This window comes from Lissotriton helveticus, chromosome 9 (assembly GCF_964261635.1).
Source record: "Lissotriton helveticus chromosome 9, aLisHel1.1, whole genome shotgun sequence".
NCBI classification, from domain to species: Eukaryota; Metazoa; Chordata; class Amphibia; order Caudata; family Salamandridae; genus Lissotriton; species Lissotriton helveticus.
This window is the reverse complement of record NC_136070.1, coordinates 977,120,290-977,145,557: the sequence shown is the minus strand read 5'-3', so window position 1 is coordinate 977,145,557 and position 25,268 is coordinate 977,120,290. Positions and strand designations below refer to the sequence as shown.

General features: G+C 46.5%; 1 protein-coding gene across 2 annotated transcripts in view; it reads right to left on the bottom strand.

Annotated features, from left to right (window-relative positions):
• The window catches only part of RAD54L2 (RAD54 like 2), a 796,737-nt gene that overhangs the window by 419,501 nt on the left and 351,968 nt on the right, over positions 1-25,268 (bottom strand). For both annotated transcript variants that reach the window (XM_078661273.1, XM_078661274.1), the window contains exon 10: positions 4,617-4,959. In XM_078661273.1, the coding sequence (XP_078517399.1) occupies positions 4,617-4,959 (343 nt within the window). The remainder of the gene's footprint in view (positions 1-4,616; positions 4,960-25,268) is intronic.

Here is a 25,268-nt window from a genome sequence, read left to right as displayed (position 1 = left end):
AGAGCCCTAAGCAGAACTGCCAGGGACTAGTCAACCACTTCCTAGCACTTCTCACCATACCTCAGATCCTAGGTGAGGACAGTACCCTCCTTAAAGCAGTAATCACACCCTCTGATGTGAAACAAGCAATCCAGGCCCTGACCCGGAACAAAGCCACCGGGCAAGACGGCTTGCCCCTGGAGTATTACAGTACCTTTGCTGTATTATTGGTGCCAAAACTGGGAGACTTGTATAAGGCCGCGCTAGAGGAGGGGGAACTGCCTGGCTCTTTACAGGAATCTTATAGTCTTGCTCCGGAAACCCGAGCGGGATCCGACGCAGCTGACCTCAAACAGGCCGATCGTAAGATCGGTAAGATCCTAGCGAACCGATTAGGCAGGGTGCTTCCGCCATTAATACACCGGGACCAGAACGGGGTACCGGGTAGGAATACCTCTCAAAACATTTGCAGGCTGTTACATGTCCAGGATCAGACGGCATGTCCGTCAGTAAAGACTGAACATCCCAGGAGAGACCCATGCATCTCATCTAGAGGGGACATCTGAGCGCCATACTAGTGCTGATCGCTTGGCCTGTGCAGTCTATAGCATCCAGCCTACATCTGAAGGTGAGTGTTGCTGCAACATGGCTGTCCTGAATGGCCTGCGTGAGGACAGACATAAATCCTTGAGTATCAAAGTGAGTGGGAGTAACAGCCAAACAAAGACTAGCATTGACCGAGCAAAAGGCAAGGCTGGTCGAAAGAAAATGTGCTTGCCAAATGTTTTGATGTGCTCACATTCCCCATATCTTGGAATAACAGAAATAATAGGAAAAGTATTAGGGTTGATTTTGCTGATGGATGCCTGAACCACCAAGCTTACCGCTATCTGTATTGCATCAGGAAGACTGGCTCACATGGTGCTGGGTAAGGCGTGGGCCTCTACCAAAGGGCGGCTTGCCTGGTCCTGGTCCTAGAAAAAGCATTCAGCACTCTGACTTGGCTGGTACTTGGCTGACACTTCTTAGAGACGCTGAAACGGATGGTCTATGTCCTGTCTTATGAGCGCAGGTAAAACTATTATATACGAAACTCACATCCAGGGTGAGACTGGGTAAATACATCTCCCCACCTCTTCAGATAGGGAGGGGCACTCAGCAGGGGGTGATGGCAATGGAGCCTCTCGAGATTCTACTACTCCAGGAGGGAGAGGCATAGGGCATCCAAATAGCAGGTTCCATGCATATTGTTCCCCTATAGGCGGATTAACTGCTGCTGTATGTGCGAGATATCACTGCAGATCTCAGTCCCATATGGAGAACACTTTTGGACATTGCAACCGCAACAGGACTAAAAGTGAACTGGGCAAAATTCCCTATATACCCATCAAGTTCAGACCTTCCCCTGCGAGAGATTAGAGTTGGACACTCAAGCACCTCCTGGAGTACTCGAACCCCCCACGATACCTCAGTAACAGACTTTATTATTCCCCCATGTACCTATTTGAGGGCAACCATCGCAGAGCTGTGGTGGGAGCCAGAACCTGCGTACGTTTCTGGGAGACCCTACCCCTAATAGGCAGAATAGCATTTGCAAAGATGATCTTGGTGCCGTAATTCCTCCTCCACTTTGCAATGCCCCCATCATCCCCCCTCCTCCCGCTCCTTCTTTCAAGAACTGTACACATTATTAAGTTCCTTTGTATGGGGAAATGGGCGTCGGAGAGTAGCCCTCTCAAATTGCGTCTCCCGTCAGACAGAGGGGGGCTGGGAGCACCATACTTTGAGGCCTATTTTCCTCAGGCGCAGCTCCAGTGGATGTCCTGCTGGACAGCGGGGCGACATCTGGAGGAGACCGCCTCGGAGGGAGGATCTAGGTCAGTGCAGGTTCTTTACCACCTGCTCCTTCCAGGCGCTCCGCTCCTCCTGTATTGACATATCCTATACAGGCGATGGTAGTACGAACATGCATGTTGCGCCTTCACCGCATGTCCAGGGGAACCCCGTGTATATACCCCCTTATTCCCACTTGCCGGTCTGCCCAGAAACGAAGGATACTACTCCACTCGAGTAATACAAGTGTGGACAAACCACTTGATCCTGGAGGTGGGGCCCCTGTTCACAGAGGGCCAGCTACTCCCATTCGACCAGTCATCAGAGGAGACAGGTCTCCCACGAGGCAATTCCGGCTCCACAGACAAATAGTCCTCAGCAGCCACCATATTTGGAACCTCTCGGATGGGGAACCCGTAACGCACCCGGTACTCCACAGGAGCACAGGATGACTCCTAATCACCTGGCTTTATAAAGCAATCCAAGACCTCAGGCCACTACACTTACCCCGTTGCGACAGAAGTGGGAGGAGGAGATAGGGCGCCCACTGCATGAAAAGGAATGGGAACAAGCTTTAGAATACCCAAAGAAAGTGTCCAGGAATGCCCGGTTTAAAAGCATACAGTTTTCCATACTACATCGGGCCTACCTTACCCCAGCACGGCTCCAACAGTTTTATCTAGACACACAATTCTTGTGCCAGAGATGTCACTCCCCAGATGCAACATTCAAACACATTTTGGCTCTGCCTCATGATAGGAAAATACACAAGGCACTGCTGGAAATAACAGGACTCACTGACATGAACACTTGGGAGGCCAGCTGGATTGGGATATTCTGCAGACAAAAGACCCTCAAGGTTAAAACACGCTTTGCCTCCTTAGCCCTTCTACTGGCAAAGTGAGGGATCACAATGTACTGGAGAACCCCTGAAGGACACCCGCGAGCAGCCTGGGTGCGGGCAGTTGGCAAATGGGGCTCGGCAGAGGAGGACACAAACAGGCAAGAGGAGGTACAAGGAGTACATAGGCAATACATATCCACAGAGTGGGCTACACTCCTACACTAATTCCGCCACCACACAATAAGCACCCAGCAACCACTGCCATTGACAATTGCAACCGAAGTCCCGAGACGAGACGCACAATTCGAAGCCCCTCAAAACACCTGTGACGACACAGATATCCCAATGCACCAAATTGGTACGTGATTATGCAGCACCCTCACGAGGATAGAGGCCCATGCAAAGCACCCAAACTCGCCAGAGCTATGATCCAGGGAATCCCATGCCCCCCCCCCCCCCCAACAAATACATGCAATAAACACCATTTTTTTTAAGACGCCCGCTAGTATAAGTTTTAGTTTGCCCTGACCTACCCATCCAGGGTTCTCCCATCCCAAGTTAGTTGCACACGCCAGTAGTTCCAGGGACCGGATACTGTTTATGATAAATAGCTCCCTTATCGAACCTACATTAAGACTCACCACAACACCGCACGGCTACAGCAGGGTGATCAACAGACAGACCCGCTACTCCCATATATTGCCAGACCCTTGGTAGACCAGTAGAAATGTAACATGCAATTACAAAAAATGTGCAACTTTTTAGGACTGCAACCATGTAAAATGTCATGAAAAATTCAATAAAATTGTTTTAAAAACCAAAAATCAGTGATTGCTACACTCTTTAAGCTGTTATCTTTTTTAAATAGCTATACTCCTTTTCACGGCGCTGAGGTTACTAACTTGTATGAGTAGTTTTCAGCTTAAAGAATTTTTCTGGATTTACATGTAGTGGATCATTCCCCAATCTAGTGGTTGGGTCTCGAATTGTGTCTGGTAATCTTTACACCCCTCCACAACTTTAACTTTCTGGGTGATATTATAAATAGTTTTGGGACCCTTTGGATTTGTCAATGGTTTTTAGCTAAGCTGTACAGCATCTCGGATGCTGTGCAGATTGATTAAATAAAAAATAAAGACTTGTGTCATATTGTAGGTGGTGCACCACACATGCGTGCACCTACAGAATCACGCAGCTGCTTTTTTTCTTATTATTTGGTGATCCAACTCAGGCGAGCAACATAGACAGCAGGAGAGAAAACCAAATGGGCATGAGAGAGAACTTTTGGAGTTGGGAGGGGGTAGAAGCACACAGGAGAGAAAGCAATGTGGTGGGCTTAGCTCACGAGGAGAAGAACATCATGGAGGGGGGCCATGGGAGAAGCACAGTGGTGAAAGAGCAGTGTGGGAAGAGAAGCTCACTCAGGAGACAGCAAGACAACACATGAACTCTCACAGAGAGTTTAAACAAAAAGGAAGAAGTAGCGCTGAAAAATCTAACGTGTAAGGACTCAGTAATGCATCCATGCTCTAGAGGAAGGACAACCACAAGAGGAGGAATGAAAGCCAACACATGCTAACAAATAAAAAAGCAAATGAGAATGAAGCCAACCAATGGTAACTAATGGGAGGGCTCTAGCCCACTGTAAGCTAAGAATATGTCTTGCAACAGAGTGCATGTACTGTCTAGCAGACAGGATCAAAAAATGGACAAGAGAAAATTCTGGACCGAACCGGATTAGATAACGTAATGATGCACAACATGTGATTCCAGAAAAGAATTATGACGCAAAACCTAAAAATGAGTGTACTAGGCTTTGCAGCAATGTGTAGTGTACAATTGATGCTGCTGAAGGACAAACAGACAAGAGGCTTTGCTGCTTTTGTAGGAAAGAAAACAGTCTTATGGAGGGCTTAACTGATGTGGCTCGGTGGCTAGGGGGCTCAGAGCAAAGACTTACCTTTGCACAAATCCTTCAAGTAAGCTATGCAGGACATGGCTGCGGTAACGCATAAGGCGAACGTCCTGTGGTGTGCTGTCAATACATTGTCCGTTCAAGATTGGGCGCTCAAACATGTTGCTGAATTCCTGCCGTGTGCCCAGAAAATCTGGTCTCACAAAGTCTACCATGCACCAGTACTCAATCAAGTTGTTCTGAAGAGGATACCCAGTCAGGACAACCCTGCGACGTGAACGAATGTTCTTCAGTGCTTGCGAGGTGCTTGCATGGCAATTCTTGATCCGGTGCCCCTCATCACAGATAACCACATCGGGGCCAGGGCGGGATATGGCCTTTTCAATGCCTAAGGACAAAGTGAAAGACAGTTTAGTGAAAAAATCTAAAAAGACAGTGGAAGATGTGGAAGTTGCAAGAGGAGTGAGTGTAAAGGTAAAATGTGAACACAAAATAACTTGAGTAAGGAATAAAGGATGCTGCAAACAGTGAGGCAGAAAGCTAATGGGACGATTGAGGGCTTTGCATGGTATGATAGCTCCTGCTGGTTTTTCATATTTTCTGTAGAGATATTGGCTTTAACTGATGGGGGAATTAGTACACTCATCTTTATGCCCATCCAAGATCATAAACAGTAACGTTTGGCATTTAAAATGTTGTTAAATGGCTATAATATGCAGAAGAAAATGCAACATAAAATACAAATTATTACATGGTAGCTGGCAGCACCAGACAGCCCTTGTGGACACAACAAAGCGGAGCATGGAGAAGAAAGCATCCATTGAATGCAGCAGAGGATGAACTGTATATGGATAGGTAATAAGACTGTATAATGAGCAGAACATGAACAGGTAGGAAAAGGAAATAGCATAGGGTGAGAAGAGTGCATGGGATGGAGCACACACTAATGAAGGATAGGAAAAATGGTACGATGTATATCAGGCAGGGGCTTATTTATGACACACAACCCAATCACAAATACATATTTATGAATGTGATTCTGTGAGGATGCAGGGTGCCTTTTAAAAAAAAAAATAACACCAGTTTATTGAATTTTCTGTTACATTTTCGAATCACAGATTACATAGTTGCTTACATAATAATGCATAACATGTATTTCTTCTGTGCTATATGAACTGTACTTTTAGCATGTATCTCTGGGGAGTGTGTAGCCAGTTACACCAGGCGGTTACATAGGCGGAGACATCTGTGCATGTCACCAATTACATATTGTTTTTTACAGGCAGAGTGTGTTCATACATTAAATTTCAATCGATGAGGCATGTATACATGATTAAATATCAGCAAAACTCTGTAAAGGAAACAGCATAAAAAGAGCTAAGCAAGAGTGATAGTCTCCTCCCACCCCTCTTCATCTCTGCTTTGTCTACATTATTTGGCGTCCACAGGGTGCGGGCATCTAAGGCGTTCCAGGAGGTGAGCAAGCTCCTCGAGCTTTGCATTCAGTTGTGGTGCACATCTCAGTTTCGTCACTAGCCTCGTTTCCAGTTGCAGGTGCTCCCGTTCTATTTTCCCTATGGCATCATTGAGGTGCTTGTGGATATTCCAGTTACTTCCCAAGCATTTGCCCCCGATAGTCACCTTAAATGCCTCCCATTCACCTGCCGTCGCCTCATTAAGTTCAAAGAATTTGGGTGAGGCAGATCCTACAGCTTCCTGGAACGGTAAATCTTATAGGGCGGAAGATGACTTGTTGGGTTGTCTCCCATTGTTGGTGAAATAATTGGGTATCATGATCATGGTGTGTACGATTAAGGTATTCAATATGGCCAACTGTGGGAAAAAGTGTTGGTGATCCTACTATGCGGTCAATGCGGACGTGTAGTCCATAAAGTGCTGAGTAATGTGAGTATATTCTTGTGTTAGGGTTCCGCAATCGCCATATGTCAACTAGTGACCAATGGCCCAGCCAGTCTCCCAATGCGTGTGCGTTTGTTATGGAGGTTGTACATGACAGAGGGGGGGTGGGGGGGGTGGGGGAGGGGGAATGAACGGTCTAGTGTAGTGCTGAGGACAGCATTGAAGTCTCCGCCTAGCAGCCATGGGAGTCCGCTACACCGCTAATGTAGCAGGGAGGCTATTAAGAAACAGCGTCGGTTCTGAGTTGGGGGAATATATCACCCCTAGTACCAGTTGCAGACTATTGAGGCGATATCGTATGAATAAGTATCTCCCCCCTGGGTCAGTTTGTAACTCCTCCATGACCAAGGCGGTCCCCGCCCGTATCTAGATCAGTACCCCTCTAGCGTAGGATGAGTAACAAGCAGCAAATACCAGACTCTGCCATCAACTGCGCAGTCGGTCATGTTCCGGGAGCATCAGGTATTTGTCCTGTAGGAGGGCTACGCGAGTTGACCTGCTCTTCAAATCGGAGTAAATACAGTAACGGCGTGAGGGCGTGTGCATGCATGCCCCTTACATTCCATGTGTATTATGTTTGTGTGAGCCATGCCTGGATTAGTGTTTTGCATTGCATGCTAAGCAACTCCACATTGTAATAGGGGCCCGTTACGTGCTGTGTGCGGTGTGTACGGGGGGGGGGGGGGGGGGGGGAGTTTGAGTAAGAGCAAGATTGCTTAGCTGAAGAAAAATAATAAGGAAAGTAAAACAAGTGCAACATGCAGAGCATTGTTAGAGCAGATATGCAACAGGGATCCACCCAAACTGAAATGCCAAACATTGGCAACTGGTACATATCCTCAATCATAGAGGAGGAAGCGTGTAGCAAAGTCAAGTCCCAGATTCCCCTGTACCCCCATTGCAGTGTGTGTGATGTGTCAGCTGTGAAATGCGCTTGTCTGGTCATCACAGGACGAATGAGAAGCAGTGTCACGGTTTCACCACATGGCGATTGTGTATTCATTGGTTATACACTGCCATGAACGTTATCCACGATTGATTGCCACAACAAGGGGTGGTGTGAGTCTTTTGTAGTTCATTGGCAGGCCGTTAGTGGCTTCTCAGTGAGGTCACATGATGTCGTCTGCAGTTTGCAGTGTTACATCTGGTGGCGTTGGTGACCCCAGCCTGGTCGTATTTATTTTCGAGGAGTCTTCTTCGCTGGAGGGTTTCACAGATTCATTATCCAGGTCCGAGATGCGGGTTTGGGTGTGTACAGCAGTGGGTGACCTGGGGCGATCGGTGCGCCGTCTCCGATAAAGTGTCTGGCTGCCTTTTCAATTCCGGTGGGGCGCGGGAGCATGGTTGCGTGGCCCGTGCCCTCCATCCAATCCCAAGCATCGTCAGGAGAGTCGAAGAAGTGAACATTATGGTTGTCCACTACTCTGAGGCGCGCTGGAGACAGCAAGGAATATCATATTTTCAGCTCACTGCGGTGGCACTTGACAACGAGGAGGGAGTTACAATGTTTCTGCACAGCCAGCGTGTAGTCTGGGAACAGCATGACCGAGAGTTGCTCACATTGAGCTCTTTTAATCGACATGTTTCTCGCAGTATGATGTCCCGATCTTTGTAATTGAGAAGGCAGAAGAGGAAGGGTTTGGGATTGGCGCCTGGTGGAGGTTTCCGCAATGGTACACAATGCGCCTGTTCGACTTCAAATTGGCGGTGCGGGGGGATATCGCTGAGGGAGGTACTAGTTCACGTATCCAGGTTTCCACATATGCTACCGCATCGCAGTCCTCCGTGCCCTCTGGGACTCCAACTACCTGAATGTTGTTGCTTTGTGACCACCCTTCAGCATCCTCCACTCGATCTTTCAAGATAGTCAACCGATCCAACAGCGCTTGGAGTAGAGTTGTGTCTTCTTGGGTGACGGGCTGCAGTTCCTCCAGCTGAAGTTCAGTGTAGTGTTGCTTGTATGCGAGCTTGAGACGGTCTGCCCGCAGCAAGATGAAATCCATGGTCACCTTATCGATCTTACTTTCGAGGGAGGTCCATGTACATTCTTGTGTTGCGCTAATTTTCTCCAGAGCCAAAAAGAACGCAGTCTAGTTTGTCGCAGAGTGCCACCTCGTGATGCACTGATTCTGCCTGCATGCTAGCGTTCCCCCGCCTGTTCCACAACTCCCGGAGCATGGCAGGCCGGGATGGATGAGGTAGTTTAACGCAGGCATCCCATTACTTTTTGCCGGGCAGTGGGCATCTAATGGTTCGCCGTCTTCCACTAGCGTCGTATATGCAAGTCAGCCAGGAATAAGATACTGGGTAGGCTTAGGGACCAGTAATGTGGTCTTCCCCCACAAGATGTTGGCGAGTTGGGGCATCGAGTTAGTGGAGATGTATCCTGGGTCTTTGGGCTCTGTATATGTCTAGCTCACACTCCCCTGGCAAGTATCCCTTGAGTTACACTTCCACTCCCTTTCGGATCCTCAAGCACCGGCTAGTCCCCAGTTCACCTTTGGGTCCCACATAAAGAAGAGTAATGGCAAGAGGAGGGATCAGAGGAAGGAAACTAGGCAGGGATAGAAAGGTAGGGTCATTGTATCATGTTAAAAGGATATGCCGTAATGTGTACCCCACAGTACCGAGCCCCGCACCCTCTCCCGCTGCCACTTCGGTGTTTATTGTGCCCCTCGTGAAGCAACCAGCATGTACACCTGTAGGCCCTTAGTGTCGTCTGTGGTCTGAAGTGGCTGCTAGGCAACAGGGGCAACCCAGAGTCTCAAGTAGGTAAAGTTTGACAGTGCAGGTGGGATGCCCTTGTAGGGCTCTGCTGATCATATTCACTGTCCTACCTTGTGCTGGCACCATGTCTCTTTCATGGTGACTATTAGGGCCCAAGTATGCCAACAGCTTGGGTCCTGCACAGTGTGGGTTTATGTAGAGTACAGGTGGATGATCCAGTCTGGTATGTGCCTCACCAGAACGGGCTAGGCCCGAGCTGAACCCCGAGCCGCAGTCTGGTGTCCTGCAGGTGAAGACAGCCCACATTTCATGGTTACCAGTAGTTTGGCGAAGGACGTCGTTTGCACCACTCGCAGTCAGCCCGCCACAACACTGGTCATCCAGGGGTCTTGATTGAGGCAGGTCCCTCCCCGCTCTCAGTGAAGAGAAAGGCACAGATCCTCGCCACCTGCGCTGCGCGGCCTGATCTGACCCCCAGGCCAGGGCAAGGTGGGCGACACTTGATGGGGTCGGGGGCCCACCTTATTTCAGTGATCTGCTACAAGCAACTGCGCGTGTCGCCCGCCAGGCTGCCAGTGGGCTCATTCTCCAACTAGTGCTTTGCTGGACCGGCAAAAATCAGGTCTCCCATCTGGCAGTAGACGGCACGGGCAGTGGACACTAGGCAGCAGGGCGACCTCTGTGTCTTGTAGGCCTGGGAACGGAGCCCAGCTGGGATGTCAATTGCACTCTGGGAGCCACAACACTGTTCATCCAGGGGGCTCTTTTTAAGTCAGGTTGTCATCGCCCCAGTAAAGAGTAAGGTGCAGATCTGCCCCTCCTTTCGCGTTGCACGGCCTCGGCCCGATGGGGGTGGGAGGTGGGCTCTCCTTGCCCAGATGATCTGCTCCAGGCAACTACAAGAGCTTCGACCCTCCCAGGCGACTAGATACTTCACTTTCCGCCCAGTGTGCATCCGGATCGGCCAGAACAGGTCTCCTACCCGGCAGTAGATGGAACGAGCAGCGGCCGTCAGGCAGCAGGACGACCTCCCCGTACTGCAGGCCCGGGGTCGGAGCCCAGACAGGCCATCAATCGTCCTTCGGATGCTGCGTCTCATTTGAAGGAGAGATTGCGGTTGGGTGATACTGGTTCCTTGGTGTTTGCACCCACTGCACTCTCCTCTAGGCAGCTCGGCAGCCAGGGCTCACCCGCAGAGCTACACCTATTCTACCCGGCTGCCAGGACTGCAATGGCTGCAGCTTCTGCGCAGGGCTGCAACAGTTCAACAATCCTCTCGCATGCTAGGGCCTGCTGTTGCGTGCCGCCTAGCTGCACTGCAAGCATCGTCATCTGCCATGGCCCACGCCACTCACCAGGCAGCTCTCTGCCTCCCACTAGGGGACAAAAGTGTGATTCTGCCCTCGTAACAGCAGACGAAGAATGGGACGGTAACGGCTTTTTCTGGCAAGTAGGATGGGGAAGGGAAGTCACAGCTGAGCAGAATACATGCCGTATTGGGGGGTAGGGATGTGGAGCTTCAGAAAGATGCATCAGCCATCTTAGCCTGCTGGCCATGCACCCCAGGGATGCAGGGTGCCTTTATGTATGGTGGGGCTTTTCTGGGATAGAGTGAACCACTATCTACTGATCGGCAAACAAGTGTGTGGGCAGAGAAGAAATCCAAAGGAATGCAATTTTCTGGTTAGTATCAGAGTGGGTCAATTGTTTAACTGTTTGAACATAAACAAACTAGGTGGCATGCGACGTTTTTGTGGAGTGGAAGGCTTGACACTGAAAATGTGGGATTTAAGGATACAGGGGTAATTTGAGAGCAGCTTCTCTGTTAACAAAAAGATTGTGGAACATGTGGGAATGTGCTAAAACATACACCAAGTGAACTGTACTTATGAACAAAAGGCAACATCACAATACAACAATATTTACTAAAGTTTCAATTAACAGACTTTTAGTTAAGTGATTATAATATTGATAATTTACAGCAGACCTGCAACATGGAATCTTCATTGACAATCAATCCGGTCATGATTATCTTGCACAAATTTGCAGTCCGGTTATCAGGAGCTGCTAATCTTAACATTGGAATTCTCTGTGACATTTCCTGAAACAAATTCCTCTCTAGTAAATGCTAATTTGTGAATACTTCGAGTGAACACTAACATCGCTGTCACGACTTGTGCTCTTCTGACAGCCTTGTAGCAACCCACCTCTTCTTCCAAAGCCTTGGTGTAAATAAAGGCACTTTATCAGTACTTAAAATCTGACTTTATATCTAGCACATCTTTGTTCCTATGCTGCCTTTTTGCGAACTGGGAGGCTTAACTGCTAAATTCTTCTCTTGAGCTTTCCCAACAGGTGGTTTCCACCGTGGCCCTGATATTGGTGTGCCCTTAGGCTGTGCACCTGCCTTCTGGTTCTTCTCTTTGCTCATCTCAACTCACTATCGGTTTCTACCTTTTCTGGAACACTTGTAAATGCCACCACACTAAGAATCTTCTTGACTATCTCTGTGATCTGGGTCGTAATTTCCAATTGTATGAGCTATACTCTTCTGGGAATGATGGCCTTATTTCAGTGGTTGCCTGGTTATTTGGAGCCTCATAACAGGCCAACTGGTCTGGTGGGTTTTCATAAACCTGAGTGGAGAGGGTCATCTGCCTGTACCAGGGCTATGTAATAACATTTTATGTTGGGTCCTTCTTGTGAGGTGAAATGAGTAAAGCACCTCTGTCTTCAAGCATGAACAACATCTAATCACTCAGCACCCATTTAAAAAATCTTCTGTAGCCATCTATGCAGTATTGTGTTACCTGTCAAGCAATCTGACATGAAGGTCTAGGGAGTATATAGCATTTCTAATCTCTACGGCCCTATTCTCGTGGAAGAGCCATATATAGGCATGTCCACTACTGTTATTTCTGAAACCACTCTTCAATCAACATCTGATAAATAATTTGATAGCACAGTACTCAAGAAAGAAGATAGCCTGGACATTGCAAATGGTTACATTTCCTCAGACAGCCTGGCTGTAACTGCACCATGACATCCTACAGAAATCACTCGGGGTTATAGTGTTGCAACTGCTAGGTTTTGCCTCTACCATCAGGGTTTCTTCTGTAATCTTCAGTAGCAACAAGTTCCTTCCCTAAGAGTCCCAGAGGTTTATTTGCAAAATACTCTTAAAGCCTAATATAGCTCATCTGTACCTTTGTGGCCGGTTGATGAAATGATGCTGAATATTGTCACTTACAAGTTCTTGTACCTGTGGAAGATATACATCTTCTTTCCTCTTTAACAAATATTGTTACTGTTGGTTGCGTTCTTTACTACAGTGCACTCTCAGCCTTCAGTGTCTTTGATTCAAGTCTAGACTAACTGGTCTCCTTTCCAATCCCCAGAAAAAAATACTCAGAACAACATTTTCTCTCATGCAGCTATTCATAAAGTTCTTCTAAAAAATATATTTTTTATTGAAAATTTGCAATAAAGAACAGGACAATGAAAAGTTAGAAGGGTCTGGGTGAGTACACCAATCAGCATTACAGGCCATATCAATAATTCACAAAACCGTAGGGAATTATCAGCGTTGCCCCATCAGAACAAGACAGTGAAGCAATCAAAAAAGAAGAAAAATAGGGATAAGATGGGGAAGAGAAAAGAAAGGAAACAAAAGAAGGCAAAGCGTAGAAGGAAAGCCACTCAGCCAGGATGCACCAAGGAGTATATAAAAAAGTGATTATGAGTAAGTTATGGCAACAACGCAGGAGGCCAGGTCACTGATGAAAATGCAAAAATCTCACCAGGCATCACTAATACCAACAGGAATGTTTGACATTTCTGCTTCAAGCAGAACGCGAGAGGGGTTCATATGTCTTGCAGGTGGGAACGTGCCGGCATCAACTCCCAATATGCCTGTAATTGCTCCCAGCAGAAAGCTGCATCTCTCAGCCAGTCATCCTTAAGTGGAGAACGTCGACGGCCCCAGCGCATCAACACTTGCAGGAGCATCACCAACACTATGGCCATCACCTGGGATATCATCACATAAACCAGAAGAGCCAGCAGAGGCAAGCACTCAGGAGCATGCTTAGTGGAGTAGCTATCATGTGAACTAACACCAGAAAGCCTGAACCTCCACACAGCTCCACGCAAGATGCAAAAAATTGGCATGCGGCGCCGCACAGCATAAGCAATGTGGGTTCTCAGCCAAGCCCAGTTTTGCAAGCAGGCAGGACAGTAATAGAGTCTATGCACACATTTAATGTGGATGCCTGTGGATTGTTGATGCCGGTTTGTGAGCTAGTGCGACTCCATTTTAAGGAGCTGTAGGAGCGTAATTTTGCCGCCCTGCTTTCTTTTGTCACGTATCGCATTCCACGCGTGTGCCTCCCCATTTGTTTGGATAAGTGGACACTGTGCGCTTGTGATTGCCCTGAAGGGCCCCGGCCATTAGTTCGAGAGGATTTCTTCCTTTTTGCCCTGCCCCTGTGGGAGTGGCGTGTTTATCGGTAGTTTTCCTGCAAGTACCCCTGTCCTGATGAAGCCATAAAGAGTCTACTGGCGGAAACGCGACTGCGTCAACACTTTTGTGTTGAAGGAGTCCCTCTATCGTTATTTGTATTAGTTTCAACTTCTTGCGCCCTGTATTAAGCTAGTTTTGTGAGAGAATTTTCTTCTCAGGCGCTAGTAGGATTCCCTTTCAGATTTATATCACTCATAAGTGGGAGTGTATATATTTTGAGAAAGGTTTCAATTATCTTTCTTATGGTACGCCGTTGTATATATATTGTATATGATGTATATATATGTTGTATATATGTAAATTTTGTGATGTGCTCTTCCTTGGATTAATTTTGTGTGCCACTTGTTCTTGTGATACGTTTATATGTCTATATAAATTATGTTTAATTAGATTTGTTTACATTAAGTTGTAAAGAACAAGATAATTTAATTTTTCTTGGGTCCGAATATTAAATGTGAAATGTATCCCTTAATACCGTTTTTTTCTACTTTTTCATCTTTTTGATGACCCCTGCTCTGGTATGGGAGGGTGATGTGGGCAGAACCCCTTAAGTATAACCTAGTATCACCTGGGATATCATCACATAAACCAGAAGAGCCAGCAGAGGCAAGCACTCAGGAGCATGCCCAGTGGAGTAGCTATCATATGAACTAACACCAGAAAGCCTGAACCTCCAGACAGCTCCACGCAAGATGCAAAAAATTGGCATGCGGCGTCGCACAGCATAAGCAATGTGGGTTGTCAGCCAAGCTCAGTTTTGCAAGCAGGCAGGACAGTAATAGAGTCTATGCACACATTTAATGTGGATCAGGTGTAGTCTCTAGTTAGGGAAAAGGGCTCTAGCTTGCACAAAGCAATATTGCCATTGGGAGTCAGTGATAGCTTGGACCAAGTCAGACTCCCATGCCCTCCTAGCCTTTGGGACGCGCACTCGTGCGGTCTGCTGCATTGTAAAGTTTGGTGATTAACCGGCGAGGGAGTAGAAAGAAAGGTCTTCAAGGCAGGGAGGGTCTCAGGGGCTTGTGGAAACGTGCTATGCAGGGAGCGAATGGCAGCATACAGCTGATAGTAAGTAAAGGTGCTAAGCAGGGTGGTGTTTGGGCCCTGCAGCGCACAAGCTGGCTCTATTGAGATCACATCCGTATAGATCGCCCCCATTGTTGTCAACTGTAAGGCATGTCACATGCACCCCGGTGCCAACATCTGCAGTAACAGGCAGAGACCGGTGATCTAGCAGAGGTATCAACGGAGCAAACAAGCACCCCAGGTGTGCCCTACGATGAAGTTCCCCCCAAGCTAGCACCATGCACACCAGTGTCCACACAAGCTCTTGATCTTCTGGGACGAAGGTACAGTGCAATGGATAGAGGACAAGGAGTAATGTGGTCATACTCTGGAGCTGTGGGTGGCTGGAACGGTGTGGGACAGATCCAATAATGCGCAAAATGCACTGCGCACCATTGTAGTATAAGTCCATGTCGAGTGCTACAAGTCCCTTCTGCTCAGAGGTAAGGGTGAGGAGCTCCCACGCGATGCTGCTTGCCAGCTCATATGAGACTCAACAGAGAGGATCGTAGCCGTTTAGGAAAGCAGAGCAGTAGTGGCAGTGGAAAGTTTAGAAACAAATAAAGGAATTTAGGGAAGAGACCCATTTTTGCAATCGCTAAGCGGCCCGTGACAGCAGAAGCTTTCGCCAACACTCCACACGGGCCTGTAGCTACTCCATTGCTCGGCCCCAGTTAGCCTGCCACAACTCGTCTAAATCTCTACTCAGCAACAGTCCCAAGTAGCTCACCAGCCCACTCCAATGAGAAGTTGAAGTCAAACTCCCCTGTACCTCCGTGAGAGGAAACTACAGATTTGGTCCAATTTATTGTAATATCAGACAGGCCCCCAAATCTAATACTTTTCTGTATCAGATAGATGAAGTTCTCCTGCAGGTACTTCCCATAAAGCGTAACATCGTCCGCTTACATGGAGAACAACACTGTTCGCTTGGAAAATTCCAGCAGCCTATGAGAATGATGTTGTAATCTCACTGCCAAGGGTCCCAACGCAATATCGAACAGTATAGGCGAGAGGGGACACCCCTGGCACGTGCCCATTGTCACCGAGAACGGAGTGCAGACAGTGTCATTCAAGTGCAGGCGAGCAACAGGCTGCATATACAATAAATCAATGAAACAAAGGAACCTGTGACTCAGATCGAAGCGCGTAAAGCAATTCAAGCAAATCGAACACCTTGGTGGTGTCAAGAAACACCGCCATGACAGGCATGGTCGGATCGATGTCCTGCATCACAGCGAAAAAAGTATGCAGAAAGTAACTAATTTAGCTAAAATATTATGGTCATTAATTATTGATAGGGGCCGATGCAATTCACATTTACGAGAATCTTTACCCAGTTTCGGAACGGTAACATGCAAAGCCTCCCACAGGGAGTTCAGAAGGACCCTCAGTTCCAAGGACTCAGGAAACATTTCAAGCAGATGGGAGGCTAACAAGGGCACATATTCCTTATAAAAGGCAGCTGTAAAGTGGTCTAATACCAGCGCCTTATCGCCAGGCAGAGTGCAAATTACCTGCACGATTTCCTCAACAATAAAGGGCTGGCCCATGGTTTGTGCTAGAGATTTGCAAGGGTTTACCCAACTCGGTCGCCCATTCAATATCTTCTAGCCCAGGCTTTCTTTCCCAGAAAATGTACTTCGCTTTACGCCGGCTCACATACGCACATAGTTTAGTTCGAATATCTGCAAGTGTGGAGACATCATCATTTGTTTAGTACTGCTGTTCCAGCTCACAGATTCCAGATCAGCAAGATTCTAACGCACCCTTAAAGGCTTCGCAGAGTGTAGAGGGGGACTGGACAGGTTACTTACTGCGCTCACAGAAGTCAACTACGGCTTCCCTAATCTCCTCCGGGAATACCTAATGCCTTAGAGTTCCAGCACAGAGACATTGGTGAAAGCACGCGGGACAGCCTACGGAGGGCACAGTACCAAAAGAACTGGGGAGTTATCAGCACGTGTGCATGGCAGATGATCAACGCTAAGGGTCCATGAGTCAACATCCTGCGTAGCTAACCAATAGTCTATGCGAGCCCATGTATTGTGCGCAGGAGTTATAAAGTTGCCCTCCGTGGAGGCCCCATGGCGGGTACGCCATAGGTCTGTCAGCCGGTTATCTATCATGACAATACACAACTGTTCTGCCATATGAAGTTTAGGTCGCCTAGCATCGCTCTGTGAATCCAACCTAGTGTCCAAACTACATTGAAATCTCAACCCCATAAAATTGTGCCAGGTCAAAGTGTGCCAACCAGCTGCCAGACATTGGAGAAAAAGTCAGGACTATCTCTGGTCGGGCCATATATGGAAGCACGGCGGAGAGAATGTCTGCATAGGGTACCAGTCAGCAACACATAGCGTCCCTAATCATCGCACAATACCTGATGAGTACGCCAGGGGAGCCCCTTCTGTACAACAGCCACGCTGCAAGCATAATTAAAGTAACAAGCAGCGTAACACCCCCCAGTCACCCTGTGTGCCGCTGCATCCTAGTACCCTCTGTAAAGTAAAGCTCATGGAGCAAACATGTCTACACTGTGGTGCTGGTGAGAAGCAAAAAAGTGTCTCTTTGCGCACATCGTTTAGCCCCTGAAGATTCCATGTCAAACACCTACTGGTCTTCATGGGATGGATGTAACAGCGTTGTGTGGACGATAAAAAGGTGCCAGCAGTGTAACAGAGGAAGACAGTAGAAATCAGGCTAAGTGCAGGGAGCAGGGAAAAGAAACAAATCAACAATGTAACATGCAGAGCTGTAAATTGGTAACATTCCAAGACACCTCCCTCCACCCAAGTCGATCGCCCAAACAGGCCAGGCAACCACACCCCACCCTACAAACATAACCAACACAACACAAATGTCATTTAGCATAGGAATCATTCTTGGAGGCGAACCAGAGTCCCAACCACGGCAAACTATCAAGATGTCGGGTGGCTGCAGGAAACAGTCAAGAGGGGCCAGGGTTCACACCCAGGGGGAGGCAGCAATAAGTCAGGCCGGCGAGGCTGCCCCCCCCCCATACCCCATACCCCAGGGCCAGGAGAACCAGGGGCCCTAAAAGCACCCACTCAATTGTTAAGGGGTGTGTGTGTGTGTGTAGGGGCCCCCACTGACACCCGTGCTCCAGGCCAAAGGGAGTCCCCAACCTAACCACCAGCGCCCAGCCAGCCTCCACGGGGACTCCACTCCTCGCCTGGCCACACGCAGCCCTTGCCGATATGTCCACCAAGGCGGTAGGAAGTGGTTGTAAGAAAGGCCGGCAGAAATCTAACCAGCCCCTGCACAAGGTGACCAGGGCAAATAAGTCGCTCACCAACGAACGTCTGAGCCTGGTGCAGCTCGCAGGCTACTACTTCGTTGTAGGCCTCACTTCTCAGAATCCCGTGCAGAGGGATCCACTGATTGCAGCGGTCACTGGGGGGAGGAGCGATCTCAAGGCGCGGGCCTATGGGACACGCACCAGCACCACCATATTACAGCCGAGCCCGGACGTTCACGTCTTCGATGGCGGGAAGCTGGATCGCAGCATGACAAGCAGAACACCGCCCGCATCAGGCAGGCTGCACCCACAAGGCAAGCCATTTCACACCGCCCACCCTCATGGATCGCATATAGAGGTTAAATTGCGCGGCAATATCAAAAATAAAAGTTGCTGCTTGCAGTCCTTAACAAGCATTTGCAATGCAATTGGTATATAAACATTGGCATGGCATGGCAGTGGTGGTGTCCGTGTGTGTATGGCAGTGGTGGTGTCCGTGTGTGTATGGCAGTGGTGGTGTCCGTGTGTGTATGGCAGTGGTGGTGTCCGTGTGTGCATGGCAGTGGTGGTGTCCGTGTGTGCATGGCAGTGGTGGTGTTCGTGTGTGCATGACAGTGGTGGTGTCCGTGTGTGCATGACAGTGGTGGTGTCCGTGTGTGCATGACAGTGGTGGTGTCCGTGTGTGCATGGCAGTGGTGGTGTCCGTGTGTGCATGGCAGTGGTGGTGTCCGTGTGTGCATGGCAGTGGTGGTTTCCGTGTGTGCATGGCAGTGGTGGTGTCTGTGTGTGCATGGCAGTGGTGGTGTCCATGTGTGCACGGCAGTGGTGGTGTCCATGTGTGCACGGCAGTGGTGGTGTCCGTGTATGTATGTTAGTGGTGGTGTCCGTGTGTGCCTTTCAAAAAGAGGTTCATTACTTAGAGGATGGAAGTGGGCTGGGGGGACGGGACAGGACATAGGTAGGTTAATAAAATAACAAAGTAAAATTCAATATGCCACAAACCGTAAAGAGGATAAAAAATAATTTAAAAAACAGCTTGCGAGGTGTTGCGATGTAATAACATTTGTCTTTTACGCCCCCGAGACATCATAACGGGGCGAGAGGCGCAGTTCCTGCATAATGAGGTGGTGTCCGTGTGTGCACGGCAGTGGTGGTGTCTGTGTGTGCATGGCAGTGGTGGTGTCTGTGTGTGGATGGCAGTGGTGGTGTCTGTGTGTGGATGGCAGTGGTGGTGTCTGTGTGTGCATGGCAGTGGTGGTGTCCGTGTGTGCATGGCAGTGGTGGTGTCCGTGTGCGCATGGCAGTGGTGGTGATCAGCGTGCAAAGAACAGCGTTTCCTGGCAAACTTTTGTGCGTGGAGATGTAGGCACGCACGGCGGTGTCTGTCTGGAAGGGCCGACGCCGTCCTGTTTTCAGGAACCGCATCACTTTGAAGAGATGTTGTGTGCAAGTGCTCCGTTTACACTCCCATCAAAGACTTAAAAAAAAAAAAGAATACAGAACACTTTAAGCGCGCGGGGCAGATGTTTGCGATTGCACTTTCAGGCGAAACTGTGATATTTCCATGTGTAAATTGTGTATTCTGAATTTAATTCGCTGATTAGGCAATTTACTGTTGCACGCTTATGTCGTACAAATGCACTTTCGGTTTCTTTTTTCATAATCGGCAGTGGGTTGGTTTTAGTGTAATTTCATTGTCAAATCCATGTTTACACATTTCTTGCTCAGTCTGCCTTGCGAACTTGAGGTTACATTTGTATAAGATGCACCCGTTTTGCAAGCTGCTTTAAAAACATTTCCCGAATGAAGCCTGCCGGGTCCAGCCCTCCTCTGCCTCCGCGTCTCCCGCACTCAGTCTCCGACGTCAGCCTCTTTGGCAGCGCCGCGCGCCTCTCTGCAGACTCCCCCTGCATTCCAGAGAGGCGCGCGACGCGATCCGCTCTATGCTGGGGAGAGAAGAAGTGGCCGCGCACAACGTTATCCTATGGGACAACGCGATGCGCGCGGCCAGGTCTTGTCTCCACATTCCAGCTCGTTATGGGCTGAGACGACAACTATAGTTCTCTGGCACGTTACTAGCCGAGACCTAAAAAGGGGAGGGCCCGTCTACGCCCATTAGCGCCGGGCAGGGCCATGCCCCATGGCTTCATCGCGACAGCAATCTGAGAACTGTCAGTGTTGAATTATATTAATAATATATTTACATATATATATATTTACATATATATATATATATATATATATATATATATATATATATTTTGTTTTTTTTTTTGTAACCACCAAGTTGCTCCGTTACCAAAGGCACACCATTGAACAGCCGGTGCAAGTCCCAGGGACGGGCTTTCCCTGTATTTTCAATTTTTCACCAAAAAGATTACTCGCACTCCACCAGGAATATTCTTAATGCAGGTTTATTTTGATGCCTTTTACAGCAACAGCTCTACCAACGCGTTTCACAGCATCCGCTGCTTGATCACGGTTACAAACAATGGGCCATTTTCTATTTCTGCTTTTACTAGTAATTCACAATTGCCTTATTATGAGGCATTGTGGTACTTGTAGTGATTATTTACAATTCTAACAAATAAATGACGTACTTTACTTGCCTATGTTTACATGCAATTGTTATGGGTAGCTGGCATTGATTTATGTGCGGTCATGCGGGGGTCATTCCCGTGAAACATATTATTATTGATACCCCATATTCTTTGCAGCTTAGTGTTTCTTTAACACTGATTGACCATAATGTAAATTTTGTATAGGGACTTAGTGCCCTTTTTTCATTTACATGTCAATGTTTGCTAATGGGTATACAATTACTCCTCACTGTGTTGTTTCACATATGTATTAGGGACTTAGTGCCCTGTAATTACCCTCACTCTGCGCACTATTCACATATATACATCAATTTCCAGTCTTTCACAGGTGCACATGTAGTTCCTCGTCTCCATTGAGACCCCCAGGTGTCTTAGTTTTAAAACGGATGATCAACCTTGATTCCATACGACGTAGAGTCATCAATCTGTTTCCCCCTCTTTCCTTGACTGGAACTGTAACCAAGCCACTATATGTCATGTCTTTCCAGGTCTTTGTTTCTTTTTCGTGAGTTAACATATGTTTTGCCATGGCATAACTTAAATCATGATTCTCTATAGCTCGGATGTGTTCCAGTATCCTTTTCTGGAGAGGGCAGATGGTACTCCCAATGTATTTTTGTCCACAAAAGCACTGCAGCAGATAGACCACATGAGTTGTTTTACAAGTGATTATGCTTTCTATTTTGAAGATCTTTCCTTTTGGATCCTTTAGTTTGGTGAGATTGCGTCCAACTTGACAGGCTTTACATTGGCTGCATTTGGTAAAGCCATTTCGTTTTTTCTCTAGCCAATTTTTAGATTTTTTTGTTCTTTCAAAGTGGCTATTGACTAGTTTGTCAGATAGAGATGGAGCTTTCCTGTATGTTATTTGTGGGAACTTGCCAATCTCCTTTCCTATATCTGGATCCTTTTCTAGGACATGCCAATACTTCTGTAAGGCTTTGCGTATTTTGTGACTTTCTTTGGTATAGGTTAATATCATTCTGATTGGTTCCCCAGTCGTCTCATGTCTTTCTTTTTCTTTGTCTTGTTCTTTTTTCGGAATTAATGTTTCAAGTCTACTTTTTTCTCTTGCTCTTCTTTCACCTTGTTCAATATCACGCTGTTTGTATCCTCTTTTCTTGAATCTGATGGCAGTTTCTTTGAATTTTTTATTCATTTCTTCTTGATTAGAGCAGTTTCTCCTCATTCTTATGAATTCCCCATAGGGTATATTCTTTTTCAAAGTTGCCGGATGAAAACTTTGACCATGTAGACCATGTAGAACGCTATTCGTGGCAGTTGCTTTCCTGTGGACTGTTGTCTCTAGATGACCATTCTCAACATATATTCTGGTGTCCAGGAATATTATTTCTTTCTTGCTGATGTTGTGAGTAAATCTTAATCCTTCTTCATTTTCATTTAAGATTTTAAAATACTCCAAAAATTCTTCATTGGAACCATTCCAGATTATGAAAAGATCGTCTATAAAACGCAGCCAGAGAATCACTCTGGCTGTGTGTTGGTCGTTTTCTTCTCTCCAAGCTACCATTTTCTCCCACCAACCCATGACCAGGTTGGCGTAGCTTGGAGAGAAGGAAACTCCCATTGCTGTTCCACATGATTGGGTGTAATATGCCTTGTCAAAAAGAAAGACGTTGTTATTCAGGCACATTTCCACCATTTCCACGATCATTTTACAATGTTTCAACTGTTCTATTGGTTTTTGTTTCAGGAAGTATTCTACTGCCTTCAGTCCAAGTTTGTGATTTATTGAGGTGTAGAGAGAGACTACATCGATGGTTACCAGCCGGTATCCTTCCATCCATTCTATGTTCATTAGATGTCTCAAAAAGTCCCCAGTATCCCTTATGTATGAGGGTAAGGAAGGTACTATGGGGGCTAAGAAATGGTCCACGTAGTTTGCCACGTTCTCATACAGTGAACCACAACTGGAGATTATAGGTCTTCCTGGGGGTCGGTGTAGTGTTTTATGCACTTTCGGGAGAAAGTAAAGTGTGGGGGTGATTGGAGTCTGGTTATTCAGAAATTGTGCTTCATTTTCGCTGAGTAGATTCAGATCTTGCCATTTTTTTATGCGTATTTCCAAATCCAATATCATGTTATTAATTGGATTTTTATCCAGTTTCTTATAACTTTTGGTATCACTCAGCTGTCGCATTGCTTCCTTGATATAGTCTTCCTTATTTTGCAGTTCTATATTTCCGCCTTTATCCGCGGGTTTGATTTCCAATTTGTTATTGGCCATTAAGGATTCCAAAGCATTGCGTTCCTCAATTGTCAGATTTTCTTTATTCTTAGTTTTGATGTTACTTAATTTATCCAGTTCTTCATTCACCAAATCATAAAATAAATCGATTTTATTGCCAGGATATAATGTCGGACAAAATCTAGATTGTTTTTTAAAGTCTGTATTTAGATGTTTAGACGTTTCTTGTCCCATTTCTCTCAGGATTTGAGTATCTGTGGTTGTATCGTTATTTGTGTCATGTAACAACTCATGTGCTGTTCTTAAAGCTGGTATATCTTGGATATTCAGAGCTTGATTTTCCACATTATCAGGGATTAGTTCTTTTTTTCGTTTTCCTTGTTTCTTGAAGTATTTTGATAGTTTTATCTTCCTGACATATTATAGAGATCAATTTTGGTTTCCACTAGATCCCAATGTTTTTCAGGGCAAAAGGTCAGCCCTTTATTTAGAAGTGTTTCCTCAGCTCGTGTTAGCGTATGCTTGGAAAGATTAATTATCAAATAAGACTCCTTTTCTCCTTTTTCCTCATCAAGCTCTTCTAAGTGGTTGTTACTCTGTTCCTCAGATTGTATCCCTTGTTTCCTCCTTTTGCCTCGTCTTGTTTTGCGTTTTGTCCTCCTGGTATGGATGCTCCACTTCCTCTCCCCTGCCCTCTTGAGAAGCCCCTGCCTCGGGACCTGCCTCTTCCTTTTGGTTGTTGTTGGTCGTAGTACACCAGTTGCATCTCCTCTAAAAAAGAAGTTTTTTTTCCTTGTGCTAATAAGTCTTCGGTGTCACTGTAATCTGTATCAGATTCGCTTGGGGTTGTATTGACCAGTGGATTCAAAGGCATTTTGTTAGTTTTAAATTGTTGTCCCAAGTTTGTGAAGCGTTTTGCAAATGTTAAGATGGTTCCTGATGCGTAATCATGTTGGTCTCTTCTATATTTCCTTTCTTTTCTTTCCTCTACTTCCTTTTCATGTTTATCCAAATTTCCTTCCATTGTTTTACGTAATTTTTTTGCCTCTTCATCTTTACTCATTTCCTGTATTTTTGCTTCAATTTCTTCCACTTTTATCTTAATTTCATCAATATCTATTTTTGCGTATTTCGTTATAATCATCATACTGTTATAAGAGCACTGCATGTTGTTATTCCCCCAATCAATTAGCATGTCCGGTCTTGTATCTGGGTGATTCGGGAAGAGTAAAGATTCTCAATCCTCTTGGAACCAGTTTTTGTTGCAGATATTTCTCCATTGTTATAATTTCCCAGCTTTTGGTAATGTCTTTTTTAAGAAGTCTCTCCAACTGTAGGAATAATTGTTTTAAAGTTGTTTCTCCTTTAGTACTCGAAGTTTCCTCATTAGGTTTATCTGTGTGTATATATATATATATATATATATATATATATATATATATATATATATATATATTTGCCCCACATTCAGCCCAATAATGGGCAAAAGGAAAGCATGTGACCAAAATCTGGGTGCTGGTAGCTTAAGGAAAATCCAGCGTCATGCAGCTGACAACTGCACCCTAAATGAGATTGACGAGTTAGTAGAGGACCTCTCAGCCCCCCAATCAAGACCACCAAGCTCAAAAAGCAAGAGGAAGGAAAAATGTCCTATTGGGAAACACTCTATAAATCCCAAAAGTATTGCCACTTATTTTGGGGCCCACCAAGCTCCACATACAGCTAACATTGACTAATTCAATTCTGCCCACTGAACATTAACAACAATCTACTGTACCTACAGCTGACCTCCCAATTGATATAGAAGATCATTTTGTTATCAATGTTGACTGTACGAATAAATATTTGCCACTGGATAATCACGCGACCGCAGGAATTGACCCCATATCTTTAACTAGCAAAGAGATCGCGATCACAGCACGTCCCTCCCCATTAAGTTTGGATCTGGTGGAGGAACTGAATATTGTCAGGGAGGAAGTTAAAACCTTAAAGGCGATCATTGAAAGGATGGCCAACCTAATAACAGATAAACTGGAAACTTTTATTGATACTGTAGTGACTTGGAGCCCGTGTGCGCCTACAACTTCACAAGGGAATATGGAGGCCGAAAGAAATGAACAGACTGGGCCACAAAAGCCATAACGAGGGTGGACAAATGGTATCTGGAGCACCATAAAAACACCTCCACTCATAACCAAAGTCAAAACTGAAAACCCACCATGAATGCTGATAATCCACTTAAATGCTATTATGTTCCACCAAGGGATAAGCTAATGCCAATTAAAACTATGACGTCATACAATGTACCTGTGGACTTTAAACCAAACACCCCCGCAAGGAAAACCCATATAGGCAGCACCAAAAGGGGAACTAATAATGCCCAACACTT